Source organism: Limulus polyphemus, unplaced genomic scaffold (assembly GCF_000517525.1).
Source record: "Limulus polyphemus unplaced genomic scaffold, Limulus_polyphemus-2.1.2 Scaffold1404, whole genome shotgun sequence".
Classification (NCBI taxonomy): domain Eukaryota; kingdom Metazoa; phylum Arthropoda; class Merostomata; order Xiphosura; family Limulidae; genus Limulus; species Limulus polyphemus.
In genome coordinates, this window is record NW_013667014.1 from 101,548 (window position 1) to 118,664 (window position 17,117).

General features: G+C 35.5%; 1 protein-coding gene across 2 annotated transcripts in view; it reads right to left on the reverse strand.

Annotated features, from left to right (window-relative positions):
- LOC106463428 (IQ motif and SEC7 domain-containing protein 2-like) overlaps positions 1-17,117 on the reverse strand; it is a 96,285-nt gene that overhangs the window by 62,406 nt on the left and 16,762 nt on the right. The window contains exon 1 of one of the 2 annotated variants that reach the window (XM_022390917.1): positions 4,150-6,237. The exons of the other annotated variant lie outside the window; for it this stretch is intronic. Within the exon in view, the coding sequence (XP_022246625.1) occupies positions 4,150-5,234 (1,085 nt within the window). The 5' untranslated portion in view covers positions 5,235-6,237. Of the gene's footprint in view, positions 1-4,149; positions 6,238-17,117 lie in introns of those variants that run through there. 2 annotated transcript variants of the gene reach the window in all.

Here is a 17,117-nt window from a genome sequence, read left to right on the forward strand (position 1 = left end):
GAGCTCTTTCGTGTTTAGAACAATATATATATACTAATTTTTGAAGTATCAAATTGAATTTTTTGTTCAATAAAAATCTTTCAAATGCGACTGTAGTTTTTTTTCCAAAAACTTTGTCTTCAAAATAAGGGTGCGTCTTATATTCCGAAAAATACGGTAATTCCAAGATAAAACTGTGGAAGAATGTTTGAAACCACTATATGATGTACAGGCTGAAAGCATAGAGCTTCTCGTGGTTCACGTGAACAAGCACATGCGTTTCACTGATAGAAATGTTTAATCACATGACACAGCACAATGTCAGTAATTAGATATACATATACAGTATATGTAAGTTCATATATATATATGCACGTACTTCTGTATTCATATAATAAGTTAAAATGTTTGTATCAAACTGCAATTCACACTGCTTTATTTTAACTAATAACATTAGTGTATGAAAGCCAGATAAATAAATTATCAATTCTACATAACAAAATTTATTTGATATCAATATAATCTGAAAGCTGTTAATTAAAAAGAAAAATAATAATTCATTATTCTTCGAATAATTAGTGCGCCACCTTTTAAATGTAGTAGAAAAAAACGAAATATTGTTTTAAAATTTTTTAAAATTCTTACAAAATAAAGTCATTTGCCACATAAGGTGTGACAACAGCAATACTTGTGATAAAAAGTTGATGAAAATTGTAAGATATATTAATCATAATGTTTAATTAACCAGTTTGTTTCTGAAGAAGAAAGGTTTACCTTTCAAAAGCGTTCAAATTATTGGGTTTCTTATTTTCGTCCTTTTTTTCGTTAATTGATATCCTAATTTACTTGTTATCCTAACATCATGAAGATATTTTTGTAATTTTACTCTTTTCAAACCAGAAGCCCCCAGTGAAACAGCGGTATGTCTGTGGACTCACAACGCTAGAAACCGGGCTTCGATACCCGTGGTGGGCAGAGCGCAGATAGCCCATTGTGTAGCTTTGTGATTAATTTCAAACAAACACCAAACCAGAAATCGTACTTACTTCAATTCTGCACGTAATTTTCTCGCTCACTATTGAAACAATATAACGTAATACGTGGGAGTTTTTTTAATAAAAGAATAACGTGTTTACTATTGGCGCAGCCATTTTGGGAATAATTTTCTTCGTTTTTGAATCTCCACCTAGCGACTATTTAACGTAAAGGGTACTTATCCACAATTGTGAACAATGTGATCGCATGGTTTTGCGTTAAGAAGAACGCATGTACGTTTTCTTTTTTAGTACGGGAGTCGTTTTTAAAACAGAAGGAAGGATAATATTAATAGCTGTAGCCTAACTGCACTAGAACCTAGTGTGCAAACTAGGCTTACAACATTTAAAAGCATTTGTCGTCGTTCATTAGATGTTATATAAGAACTTGGTAGATTAAAAACCTATAAACACCACCACAACTCAACACCTCTCTTAGTATCTGAAAAAATGTTAAACGACTCTCGATAAATCCAGGTTAACCTGGAAAAAGGACGGCAGTTCCTTTAATGGCTGGAATTTTCTTAAGTAAAACCCCTACTGTGAACCCTGATACTGAATAAATATATTCAATCAAAGTAAAAAATATAAGGCCCCGCCCGAACAGGAAACGACAAAATACTAAAGTTCCTTTTAAATAAAAATCCTTGAAAAAAACTGTTCATCCACAGGATTCTTTCATTCTATCCCTAACGGAATAAGGGAGTCGACTCAAATACCAAGTCACACATGTTGAACATGAAAAGCCGAACGCCACGCGACTTTTAAATGTAGTTCAAGTAGTTAATTACTCTCTGACGTCTCAGAATCTCGCTATTTACACAAAGATACGATCAATACCAACATTTATTCACCCCCCCCCTGTACTGCAACATGCAAGTTGTCACGACAGCACTGGCACGAGCACGATTTAAACTTTAGTAACTGGACATATTAGTAAGACAGTACAGAAATACGAGTACAGTCAACGCTTTGGGACAAACCTCTGCTGTCCTGTAAAATGATATACCTACGACTCTATTGTATATACGCAATACACTTACATAAAGTACCTGAACATATAAATATTTATTCTTGAATGAGTAACTAGGCCTTTTCCACTGAAAAAGCTCTATAAGTATTTATGTGTTTCGAGTACCGGCACATTCACATGAGAAAGTGTTAGCTCGTTTCGACAACAGAGCAAAGCGTTTGAATGTTGACGTACAGAAAGTCAGAGAAAATCTGTAAAATCTCCAGCTGTAAACATAATGAACAAAGATAACAATGTAAATCGTTAATTCCTTTGTTTTACCTTTATAAGTGGAGAAGGATTTGTTTGTAATTAAGCACAAAGCTACACAATAGGCTATCTGTGCTCTGCCCACCACGGGTATCGAAACCCGGATTCTGGAGTTGTAAGCCCGTTGCGCCACTAGGGTGCAAAAGGAGAAGGAAAAACAAAGTCTTACAGTTTCAACAATACAACTCATCCAAGATAAGAAAACTAGTTCAAAATCATAACACTGTTCATATTCTCAACTGATTCATCAGGTGGAAAACGAAGTTTTATAATAAACACGGTAACACCAAAAACCATCTTAAATACGGACGTTTCGGAATTTCTTTAAATTCGATCAACAGCGTTAATATAAAAAGAAAAGTTAGTTCATAATATTCGAACTTCAAAAACAACATTAGCACTGAGCGAGTTGTCATATTCAATCGGAAATTTAAAAAGAACAGATTTAAACAGATTATATGAATGGAATGTACGATAAAACGTGCGGAGTACACATGTTTAATAAATAACATTGTCAAGAGATACTATTATAGAGAAAGGCTTAAATATAAGTATAAACACCGTATTCTTTACAGTGACTTGTTACAGATTTACTATAAGATTAGAAAATAAAACAAATCTGGAGCAGTGATTATATTTCCCCAAGTAGCAAGAAACTGTATGACGTCACTATGACATCGCAGCTTTTGTCACACAACAAGTAACATTGTGAAAGAGTCCAGATCTTGAAATAGCTTGGGTAAAGCTATATTTAAAACACGAAACTGATCGTTTCACAATTCGGTACGTATTTGCATTTTGTATTTATGACTAAGCTATCTGCCGCAGCCTCTAATTTTGAACTACTGACCAGAGCCCCTTACTATCCAAGCTAATTTTGACTGGCACTCTTATAACGCCCCCAGTTCAGAGGACGAGGAATATTTTGTGCTATCGCATGAATTCCAACACGACTTAACGGCTCCGAAATCCAGATGTCTGCCACAGGACCAACCCGCGCCTCTCAATTCAGAATAAACAAAAATATTGCCCAGAGATTTGTGTTACTCGCGCCATGTTTGGAACTTGTTTGTTATATCAGAAGTTTTTTTTTTCTTATCCATTTGAGTATTTTTCTCTTCTTTATACCTGATTTCTATATAATAGCTTGCAATCACTGAGAACCATAGAGGTTTATTCTATTCTAATGTATATACTGGAAACGATAAATACAATACACAATATTATTAAACTTCCTTTTTAGGCTCAAAAAGTTTTAGAATTATATTTAATTAGCATTTCTGAGTTTGTTTACATTATCAGAATACTATGTAAATAAAGATAAGAACATTTACTTTCTAGATGCGTGTAGATGTTGCTTTCTCCCGCGTAATTCTCGTCTTGGAAGCAAAATGTAATTATCTTAGAAGAGTGTTTCCCAAAGTGGGAGCCGCGGACACCTAGGGAGCCGTGAAGCTTTTCCTAGGGAGCCGCCAAAAATGGGCCGAAAACAAATATAAAAAATACAAATTTTGTTGAGTTAATTAAATGATACAGTATTTCGAATGTCGAATGTAGATGCTACTGTTTTTACTACGGCACTGTTTTTCAATCACCATGCTAAAGTTATAGGTTGGGGGGGGCCTCAAATGTTTTATTCACATCAAAGGATCCTCAGCCTAAAACAGTTTTGGAACCACTGTGTTAGAAGATATAAGGAAATCTCAAACTTCCGAAGCATTGGAGTAGATATTAGTGCAGATAAACCAATAGTAGGTCAATTACTTTCGTAAATATATTCACTCGTCTATCGTTTAGACGCTGTATTATCGTATAATACTACACCAAACAAGGCGAGAACTATTATTAGCTTACCTTGTAAACGTGTTCCTAGAACTATGTTTCTGGTCTTCTATCCCAAACACATGATCTACGGATGCTGAACGATACTTCCGAGCCCGGAGTGCACGTGAATCTCTAGTTTTTCGAAACCTGTTAGTTATTCGCCAGAAGAGACTTTCTGGAGATAAGGATCGCGCTTTTCGCCTCTGTCCAGGCCAAGACTCATCTGTTCTCTGCTCTTCTATCTGTCGATCCATGACCACTGATCGAACGAAAGAATTAGTGGAAAGTTCTGAGACACCATCACACGGAGTACTCGTCAGTGAAATTGTGGAAGACGATCGAATACCATTGAACCACTGTCTAGCTGGGCTTAAGTTATAACAAATCTTATCGAACTGATAACTGGTAAGACCAACTGCCCACTGCTGTCTGTAACAAATATTCAAAGAATCTTCATATCTATTCGCATCACCCACCAAGTGGTCTCGCCATGTTGGTCGTCCGTAGGGAGACACATACCAGTAGTAATTCTCTTTGGGAACAGTATTTTTTCTGCCAAAGCTCCCGTTGGTAAGTTTTTGATTTCCTAGTTTCGATATCCAACTGTTATTACCGTTTGATCTTGCTCTAATATTTGTTTCTTGAGGATCATGGATCCCTTTCTGTTCCTCATCTTCTTTAATTGCTGCTTTTTCGTCAAATTGGTTTATCGAAGAGAATTCAGAATAGTCTGAAGGATCATGTACTTCAGAAGTCAAACTTACATTATCAACATAAACAGTCTCAACTCTACAAGGCTTCTGGCCTCCAAGATGGACTTTGGTAAAAGATCTTCTTCTATTTCCAGAATAGAAAAGGTCTTGATCACTTCCAAAACGGTTCGAAAAGCTAAACGAACTACTTCTTTCTAATGGCTCACTGCTTTTAATACTACTTTTATTCTCTCCATATAAGGACTTTATAGAAGATGTTGATTCAGAAAGATTCCGCCCTCTGGAGTTGCCGTTATCGGCAGATTCTGCGTCAGGAAACTCTTGGATAACAGCGAGTAATTGTTCAGAATATTGATCATTTACATCCTGAATCCAGTGATCATTTTGATACGCTGTGGCCATCTTCAGTAAAATAAACTAGGCTGCTCATGAAACAATGAAAATGTTGATTGTACTTAAAACTAATTTTTTTTTAGTTTTGTGGTCTGAACATCTTCCTACTACTAGCCTAATATTTCGATCCTGTTTCTTATTCTTATTATATTTTAGTCTATTGAGTTACAGGTACATAAATAAAGATATTTTCAGTAAAAATACTCCACCTTTAGGGTTAGTATAGTCACAACGTCTTCTGACATTGATCACTAATGTGCCACAATATAACTGATTAATTCCAGCTGTTTTTTAGTTATCGCGGCAAGTGTGAATGTGAGCGAAGTTTTTCGTATTTACATCCACAGTTTAGGTCGTCATTTACACATACTAATTACCACGTTGCTCCGTAGCATTACACAGAATGTGGATTTCCGTGGAAACTCTTTCTTCAAGTTATACATGTGTATATAAATCACCACTTATTTAATGATAAGTCTGGTATGATGCAGCTACACTATTTTTTCTGTCTTTCAAGACCTCACAAAAAATTTTCCATACATTTTCTGCGACCTGGCGGATAAATCTCGTCAGATTTTTTCTTTTTTTCAGGTCAATTCATTCATTAAATGTACGTAACACAAACATAAACACACGCCGATTGCTTTGTTGTTCATCAACTGTTCGTGCGTATGAATCAACCTTCTCAACGAAACCCTGCAACACTGTAGTTATCTGGTTTGTTGTGGTTACCGCCAGTTTTTTTCCCCCTTCAGACGTCCATATACATCTGCTGTTTCTCGGGTCAAATTTCTACTTCTAGCTTACACTGACACATCAATTTTTCCCCCTAAGCGAACGCGAAATTCGTTATGCGCGAGATGATTTCACGTGGTCATTTCATCAACTTCGTGGTGAGTAGTCCTCGTTACACTCAACAAATATGATGGTTGATAAGGGAAATTCGGAGAATTACCAAACCGCAGTAACGTTACTTTAAACCATATGTCCCATAATTCATCACGGTGCAGCCACCATGCGATCTAGCAGCAAACAAATGTACGTGAAATGTGGTCCAACAGACTGGCTGTCGTTATTTATACGTACCGTCCTCAATACGGGTTACTTGTATAACAGGAAAACAAACACCTTGTTACAGGCTGCTAACTCCGTTTGACAACCGCTATCTACCTTGACGTCAAAAACCGCTGGCGAGGAGAAGCGGATATGTCAGGCAATTAGGTTGAAAGACTTTTCACAACAGACTTTCTTCGAAAGCAACTCCAAAATACACGATAAAAAATGGGATACTAATATGTCACTTTATTGAGAGGCTTACATTTATCACTGAATAGATTTATGTAATGCATTTCTCACATTAAATTTCATAGTCTGGAAGTTGTGTCACCTTCCGAAAGCGCTCGGGTTATAAGTTTTTTTTTATCATTTTGTATCAAGACTTCTTTTTGAACCTACGTGTTTTTTCTGACATCATGGAAGATAATCAAATACATTATCGTAAGTTCTAGTGAGTTAACCTCATGATGTTTTTCTAGCGCAAAGCTACACAGTGATCTAGTTGCGCTCTGTCCAAAAACATATAATAGAGGGGATAGATTCACGTTCTATTCCCTCCACTTATTATTCACGTTCTCCTACCTCCATTTATTGCTCGAAGTTTCGATTTTACGTCTCCAATAAAAACCACAACAACTGGAGAGGCCTAGTATCATTAGACATCCACTTTATAGCAAGAAAGAGTTGAAAGTCATTTATTACAAGAAGAAAAAACCAAGGTAAAAACTACGATGGTTTAATTAATTAATTCACAGACATTTCAAAAAGAAAAAAAAAAGCCAGTAAACACTTGAAATATCCTTAACTAACGGCTTGGTTTTTAATGTATTTAGCGCAAAGCTACGCGAGGTCTATCCGCGATAGCCGTCCCTAATTTAGCAATGAAAGACTAGAGGGAAGGCAGCTAGTCATCACCACCCACCGCCAACTATTGAGCTATTCTTTTACCAGCGACTGAAAGGTCGAGCATGTTTAGCAGGACGGGGATTCGAACCCACGACCCATAGATTGCGAGTCGAGCGTTCTAACCATCTGACCACGCCAGGCCTTAACTTGTGGCATGGTTATATCATACGTATTTCAAATTAAAGGTCATATTTTGGACAAACCGGTAATATCAAAGAATTCTAAACCTAAGCTTCAACACAGAGACGCTTGCTTGTTATTAATCGTGTCTTTTAGTCCTTATTGTACGAAATATATTTTTTTGATATTTATATAAAGGCGTTAAACCTTGTTCCCCTTAGTTGACGCAAACACTTCAATCTCATTTCAAATAAGGTTTGTTTATCGTTTCGTCTTACCACTAACCGGACATCTAACTAGAACACTTTTTCTGGTTCTCTCCACTACCTTAACACTGGCTACGACGTTTCAGTTTGCGCGTGCTTACCATTTCTGTTGTCCTCTACTTTATATTCCTCATGATTAAACATGACCGTGAAATTATTCTAGTTGCGCCTTGTAATGATCACCCCTACTTATTCTGAAGCTATATGAAAGATGTCCCTATAGATAGGAGTATAAATTAAAATACAAAAAAAATATGGAACAATCTTCATGTAAACCAGCACACTTAATAACATGATTACAGTTATAACGCGTACTTAATGATTATTACAGAATGTCATAGTAAAAGTGTCATTATATATATATATTTCAAGCGCAAAGTTACACAATGGTCTATTTGTACTGAGTCCATTACAGGGGTCTTAACATCGAATTTTAGCGTTAAAAGCCCTGGGCTTACCGCTAAGCCACCGGAAGGAAGAATGTATATTTACGCTTATTTGTATTTCTATATATATCAATGAAGAAAGGCATAAGAAGCTTTATCTTCGGTTTGTTTGTAATTAAGTACAAAGCTACACGATGGGCTATCCGTACTCTGCCCTCCACGGGTATCGAAACCCAGATTCTAGCGTTGTAAGTCCGCAGACATACCGCTGTGCCATTGGGGGGCTTTATATAATGAGTGAGTATTATAACATTAAATTAGGTCATAATTATATTACTTGTTGCATCAATTCAATCCACAAGATGGGCAACGATAAGTTTACGGAATTACAACGATAAAATCCGGAGTTCGATTCCCCGTGGTGGACACAGCAGATAGCCCAATGTGGCTTTGCTCTAAAACAAATAAATAAAGCATCAGTTCAATTTCCTTCTCAAAACATTACGTAAGAACCTGCAGAACCTACACAACAATAGAAAGTGCTTGCTTCATGTGATATTCAGGTACATTGATATCCGACAGATAAGTTTCAAAATATCCGCAAAAGGCAGATTTGGAAAATGTACTGCAGAGAATAGTTTCGAACTTGGACACCAAAGTAGAGAAACAAACAGGAGTGAACAAATAAACAATATTTATTGACAATAGTGTGCTGTGAATTGTATCTACTTACAAATTTCTGTTATTAGCATGAAAGGCTTTTCTAATGACGTCCTCACACGACAAAGACAAGGGGAATTCTGATATACCGCCCAAAATTCAGAGCAAACATAAAAAGTGCAGTATACCAAAGTCCGACGCTGCATACATCACCAAATATTCTAGATCTCTAACTCATACCAACTTGTTCAAGTATCCGTGTCATCTCTTGAGATAGGCTCGTCCCTCTCCAGGGGTGAGGGGGTGAGACACAGGACCAAAGTTTATGAGTTTCTAACCCCCTCCACAAGGAGATGAGACAAAGAGCCAAAGTGTATGAGTTTCTAACCCCTTCCCCAGGGGGGATGAGACACAGGCCTAAAGTGAGTAAGTTTCTAATCGTTGACATATGCAATCTGAGGAAAAGGATTAATAAATGTTTATGACCTACTGACATTAGGTTTTAATAAATGTTTATGACATACTGACATTAGGTTTTAATAAATGTTTATGACCTACTGACATTAGGTTTTAATAAATGTTATACTACCTACATAACACTCACATGAAACTTTTGGAAAAAAAATCGGATTAATTAATATATTCTAAACTAGTTACAATGTATCTCATCTTTCCTTTCCACGAGATGGAACAGCATATATTGTTGACATACAAGGTAATCTGTAAGACAGTGTACATAATTAATATTAGATAATTTTAGTTACAACACACCTTACAAAACACACACCAACAGATTCCCGTACGGGCTAATATAATCTTACTCTTTAGTCTGTCCATAGGAATTCTTATACAGTCTGCTTTAGTCTGTCCATAGGAATTCTTATACAGTCTGCTTTAGTCTGTCCATAGGAATTCTTATACAGTCTTCTTTAGTCTGTCCATAGGAAATCTTATACAGTCTGCTTTAGTCTGTCCATGGGAATTCTTATACAGTCTGCTTTAGTCTGTCCATGGGAATTCTTATACAGTCTTCTTTAGTCTGTCCATGGGAATTCTTTTACAGTCTGCTTTAGTCTGTCCATAGGAAATCTTATACAGTCTGCTTTAGTCTGTCCATGGGAATTCTTATACAGTCTGCTTTAGCCTGTTCATGGAAATTCTTATACAGTCTGTATGATCAGATGTCTCCTCCTTATAAAGTCAACACATTAACGATATGTTTCCTATATAGTAAAACAGATTACAGTCAGAAGTACTAAACATGTCTTCACTATGAAGTCCGTATAAAGACTTCCTATGAAATTAAAAATAAGTACAAGCAAACATATTTTAGCGTTGTAAGTCCATCAATTTATATCGACCCAACGGGGAACAGAGCTGATAAATTTAGCTGTTACTTCATTCACATTACCATTTCTGTTTCTATTGTATTAAAATGTCATAAAGTCTATTTACTTTATGACATTTTAATACAATAGAAACAGAAATGGTAATGTGAATGAAGTAATACCTAAACTTATTAGTCAGTTATATTTAACTGATTAATAAGTTTAGGTATTACTTCATTCACATTACCATTTCTGTTTCTATTGTATTAAAATGTCATAAAGTCTATTTAACTGACTAATAAGTTTAGGTATTACTTCATTCACATTACCATTTCTGTTTCTATTGTATTAAAATGTCATAAAGTATATTTAACTGATTAATAAGTTTAGGCATTACTTCATTCACATTAACATTTCTGTTATAGTATTCTACGTTCTCAGTCTTCTTAATAGTAACTTAATGCACCTTACCAATTTGCTAATTTACAAAGCAAAAGTAAGATATATACTTTTGTGTGTTGAGAGTTTTATGTGAAAAATCCATAAACCAAAAACGACTGCGTGACTTAAACGTATTATAAGCATTTTATTTCGAATTAACTTAAAGTTTTAATGATTTGTCTTTTCGAAGGAACCATTTTTTTTCTTTAAATCAAATCTGTGCTCGTGGAGCTAATGTCCTAATCATACATATTATGCCTTAGTTCTTAATAGGAGAAATAAATGCGTGTTCACACGCCACCTGGCCTCGGTCTTATGTAATTGATTATGTTACTCACTTTTATCCATCTGTATATTTTCAATTGAGGGGGAGAAAAAAATCTGTTGACACTACCTGAGTATAACCTAAAAATTGTTACTTTTGGCGATCTAGTTAAGAAACCTACCTGTAGGGGTCGTTTATCCTATGTGGGTCACCTCCTAGACGGGTTCGCGTGAATGTTTTTTAACTTCTGAGGTTGTCTACCTGAACTCACAGAAGGATAATGATGGGTAACTATTACAAATATTTGAATAACAGTGGATTCAAACGAAATTGTCGAGAAAACCAAATCTCATTATAATGGAGCTTGCTATGTATACGTCCAAAACTCGGATCTCGGAAAAATACCGCACCCATCATCACCAATCATAACTGGGTGATATTTTTATAACTAGGCAGTATTTTTATAGCTGAACACTAAATAAAACAGTTGAAATTTCTACAAAAACGATGTTTCAGATTTAACCAATAAAAATTAAAAAAGGAGTAAGTTTCAAATATAAAACAATAAAAAAACTTAAAAAATTATTTGTTTTTCTTTAGTGAAAATCTTATGAGTGTTGCAAGAAAAGCAAGGCACTTTCATTGATAACTGCGTCTACAAAGAAATACTTCAATAAAACACACTCTGTGATGTAATGCTGTGATGATAACTCATTTTTAAACTAAAATTTTAATAAAATGATTTTTTTCATGGATGGTGAACATTATTGAATGTCAAGTATGAGTACATTGTTGTAGAACTGTCTGACAATTCCAGAAAAGACCGCAGGCCCAATAGCCTTCCACAGGAACAAGCAGTTATACCTGCTCGGAATGCGGGTATCTCTGTCAGTCTTTGTTAACGTTACCAATCTAGTAGCACGTCAAAACAAAACCAACATTTTCAGAAATTACACACACACAAAAGACGCATTTACTTGTTAAAAATATATAGTCACGTCATGAAGTAATAATAACGCAGCATGTAATAAACACATGAATATAAATGTGTTAACACCCATGGAATACGCTAGACAGGGGGATTTTTAAAAACAACGACAAAAAACAAACGATGAGGAACATGAGCCTTACGACAAACATTACAAGAAAAATTACAGATCTGTTTGTTTTATAGCAAGGCTACAGTAGGCTATCTGCTGTGCCCACCACGGGTAATCGAACTCCGGATTTTAGCGTTGTAGGTTCGTAAATTACCGCTGTTCCACTGGGAGAAAAATGTTTGTTTGTTTTTTGAATTTCGCGCAAAGCTACACGAGGGCTAGCTGCGCTAGCCGTCCCTAATTTAGCAGTGTAAGACTAGAGGGAAGGCAGCTAGTCATCACCACCCACCGCCAACTCTTTTACCAACGAATGGTGGGATTGACCGTCACATTATAACGCCCCCACGGCTGAAAGGGCGAGCATGTTTGGTGGTAAGCGGATTCGAACCCGCGACCCTCAGATTGTGAGTCGAGCGCCTTATCCACCTGGCCATGCCGGGCCTGGGAGAAAAATGATTCATGAGCATCATAATAAATAGTCCATGATTTCATCATCTAGGTGTACGTTGTCCACGAAATATAAATTACAAATTAAAAACAAATACATGCATATATGTGTGTGTGTATATATACACACAGTCATAGCAACAATATTGTACCTTTAAAAGATCATGTTCAAATTTCAGCGAAAATTTAAAACGAAGAACATAATACATTAATGTAGAATAGAAATATTTGCACACGCAAGAAAGTAACTAATGACAAGCAACACCAGATGTCACTATTCGCAACAACCTGAATGTAAACATACTAAAATACAACACAGCAGATTCTTTTTTTTTTGTATAATTATTTTAAAAGGATATAAAATAAATATATTTAAGTTTCACTTATTTGTATTTAGATTATGATACTAGTTTTTGTAAGACGCCGGTGTTTCATTTTTCAGTATATATCCATATATATACATATCCATTAGTGAACGTTCGTTCAGTGCCTTAGTTACAGTTCTTGTCGTTTTATTTTCATTAGGTAGTAAATTACGCTTTGAATTTCAATTATCAGTAACTCGATCGGACAACCTACTTACCACCTACCACAAAACTCCTTGTTTTAAGAGTAAACGATTATCACTTTAAACTTTAGAGAACGTTCTAAATAATAACATCAACGAAAAAATTAAGTACTATAGTAAGTATATATTGTAGATCACAAGATCTACGGGTGATTCAATGAGCAAGTTAAAGTTCAAAGTAACAGGTGTAAAGCCCTCCCACTTATATAAAGCACAGAGGCGTCAAGGTTAATGGATAAGGGGTTTTCCTCCCCTCTCCTCTGGTGGGAAGTCCACGATTGACCTAATTCTGCAGTATATCCACTGTCTACCTTGCTTTCGTTATAAATCTCACTTATTTCTGTATTAGGAAACATTTATACAGTTACTTTTTGAAATATATTACCTTAATAATAAATTCACCACGACTTTATATTTTACTCTCACTTTAAAGCTCCCCCAGTGGCACAGCGGTATGTCTGCGGACTTATAACGCTAGAAACCTGGTTTCGATACCCGTGGTGAGCAGAGCACAGATAGCCCTTGTGTAGCTTTGTGTATAATTACAAACAAACAAACAAACAAACTCACTTTAAAAATAATTTTCCAATAATTTATAAAAGCGATTATTTTCAAACCATTATTCAGTGTGATCTGGATGATAAGTTATAAAACAAGAGCCTCCTAGCGGTAAGTCTGAAGGTTTATAACGCTAGAAACCGGGTTCGATTCCTTTGATGGGCACAGCAGATAGCTCATTGTGTAGCTTTGTGCTTAATGACAAACAAGCATAAAAACGTGCACACAAACATACAGGTGTGTTACAGGTTTTGGATTCAATATTTACTTTTCTTTGTTGCCTAGAGAAAAGACAAGGAGGTGATGTACAAGATAACAAAATAAGGCATTCAAATATTGAATAAAGTGAAAGAATTCACGAGTTTACGCTATTGTTATATTTAGAAGTTTCGCGCAAGTGTACATAAAGAACTATATGCGCATTACCAACCCTAATTTTGAACTGAGAGACTAGAAAACAATTAGTCAACAGCAATCATTGCTACCTTTTAGGTAACTGTTGCCTGATCAAGTATTGGAATTTTACCGTAATAATTTTCCAATAATTTATAAAAGCGATTATTTTCAAACCATTATTCCCAAACAACCTATTCATTATATTATTACGTAATAACTTCTACCAGAATAGTTGCTAAAAATCCACAAAAATAAAGGATTATGAAGGATATAGAACAGTCCAGAATTCTGTGACATGAAAATGTGATAGTGGTAAACAATCATTTATACAAAAGCGATGGAAAAAGTTTACAGAAAGTTGAAGATGCTGAAATCTTCCAAAAGAGTACAGTGACTGAGAAGTTTGAGGATAGAAAATGAGGAGTAAAACAGCCTGAGAGGGTGAAATACAGTAGTAAAAATTATAGATAAGTTGTATATGAAGAGAGAAGGGTTAGGGGGTTTGGGACTCGATAAGTAAAAGTCAAAGAAGGTATATTATAAAGACGAATGGATAAACAAATAAAAAAATGTAAGAGAGTGAAACATAAGTTGTGGAAAAATATAAAAATGCAGGATTTAAAAGTCAAAAGAATCAATAAGGGTAAGGATAAAGAATCAAGGAATCAGGTGTAAAGATGAATGAATATATAATTATTTAATGTAAAGGTGTAAAGTGAAAAGAGCGAGTTATGAAGGGTGGGTGAACATAAAAAATTAGGACATGAAAATAGGAAGAATCAAGGTGGCTTAAAGATGGTATGTAGAAATGTGCAAGACATGAAGGGTGGAACTGTTTAACAAGACATACAGTATGGTTTTAGATCTCAGGAGGGTGAAGCATGAGGCTGTCTGATACGACATATAAAGTGGTTTTAGATCTCAGGAGGATGAGACATGAGGGGTGCAACTGTTTAACAAGACATACAGTATGGTTTTAGATCTCAGGAAGGTGAGGCATGAGGCTGTCTGATACGACATATAAAGTGGTTTTAGATCTCAGGAGGATGAGACATGAGGGGTGGAACTGTTTAACAAGACATACAGTATGGTTTTAGATCTCAGGAAGGTGAGACATGAGGGGTGAGGCTGTCTGATACGACATATAAAGTGGTTTTAGATCTCAGGAGGGTGAGACATGAGGGGTGGAATTGTCTAACAAGACATATAACGTGGTTTTAGATCTCATGAGGGTGAGACATGAGGGGTGGAATTGTCTAACAAGACATATAACGTGGTTTTAGATCTCATGAGTTCGAGATATGATAGTTGGAAGCATTTGAAAAGACATATAGTGTGGTTTCCGATCTCAGGAGGGTGAGACATGATGGGTGTAGCTGTCTTACACGACATATAGTGTGGTTTCCGATCTCAGGAGGGTGAAACATGATGGGTGTAGCTGTCTTACACGACATATAGTGTGGTTTCCGATCTCAGGAGGGTGAGACATGATGGGTGTAGCTGTCTTACACGACATATAGTGTGGTTTCCGATCTCAGGAGGGTGAGATATGAGGGGTGTACAAGACACATAGCGTGGTATCATATCTCAGGAGAGTGGGATAGAAGAAGTGAATCAGTTGTGAGAACAACAGAAATCAAGATAGTGACACAAATGGATTTAAATGACTTCATAGGGTAATGTTGCAAAGAACGAAACTAAACTGTCAGTGAAAAAATTCTAATTATCTACTTCTGGAAATAAAAGTCCATATTATTATATTTTGCTACTACGAGTTCTATATCTTCGAGTTTTGTCAATACGTGTTTTAATAAAATTGAAAAAAGATACAGTGGGAACTAGAATAACGAGAGAGATGAAATAGTCTCGAAAAATTAGAGATCTAACAAAAACGATAAGAAATACCAGATTAAAGAGCATTTGGTAGTATTCACACGTTAAATAAATAAATGAAGGTGGAAAGTGGCGAAGATAAACAATAGTAACAAATGAGACAGAAAGAAGAACAACGACGGGAATTGGTGTAATGAAGAAAAACACAAGGATGTGAAGAAGGACGGGAAGTAACTTGAAAAGGAAACGTAAGTAGCGCGTGTGTGGGATTAAACCATTCATGGTTGTTAGCTCAAGACGATAGAAGTAGTAGCATAAACGAACAGTGCATCTATTTATTAATGATATATGCTGTTAGTCAACATAAGATCTACTGTTGAGTAAGCTATCAATTAATATTATGCAACCATTTTCAAACATGACATCCCATCCATATCTAATGACCACAACGATTTTTTGATCCCATGTAGTTTGATCTACATGTTTAAAAAGGAAATTGCCTTCACGATGTTTCAACCACCAGCACTCTAGGTTCCCCGACAGATAAAGCAGCAAACAACCTGTACCCGCATGTTTTCTCAAATTCAACGAAACAAGTTCATTGACACATGCTTTACCATAAACCTCTAGTGCATAATGAACAATAATAATGAGGCAGAAAGAAAACAAAAATACTTACAAACACGACTTCAAATAAATAAAAGTGTGGAAATCACAGGTGATTTGAATGCAGCAAAAACCACCATATAATATAATTTTTGGTGGAAAAAGATTAATGACGTTTAACCATAGGGTATTTGAAAATCGTCCACACACACACAAACACAAAAAAGTTAGATATCCACTTTTGTTATTTAGATGAATTTGTACAATGACCATAACAGTAACTGACCATAGCTCACGCCATCTATCGAGAACTTTCAATAACATATGCTAGATTTTTTTTTTAATACAAAATCTAATGCACGTTTCATAAGTTAATCGTACAACATAAATCTTAGCTTTGATTAAGACAAACTCAGAAGCAGCCATTACAGGCCTTTTCCAAAAGTAAATTATACAATATGATTAGACGGCCAATGTTTTTCAAAGTATCTTTTTTCAAACACAACACACACACACATGCACACCATTATTGTTTTTATAAGTTGAATTTTTTTAAGGTTTATGTTGATCGATCACCTTAATTTAAACCTCGCTCGATAGAGACCGCTTTGCACCTCCCAAACAACCTATTCATTATATTATTACGTAACAACTTCTACCAGAATAGTTGCTAAAAATCCACAAAAATAATAAATAATAACTAGTCTTAATTATACGTAATAGGCAAACTACAAAACGTTTCAGTGACCAATCTTGCCTTAGGACATCAATTGGGTATTCTCGCTGTTAGCGTTGCTAGTTGGGTATTCTTGCTGTTAGCGTTGCTAGTTTTTTCGTTATTTGATAAGCTATTCACTGTACTTTAAAGTTGTTTTGCCCAAAATATCCACACAGACGCACATCAATTTTTTTTTCTATTTCTTTGTTTGTTTGTAATTAAGCACAAAGCTACACAA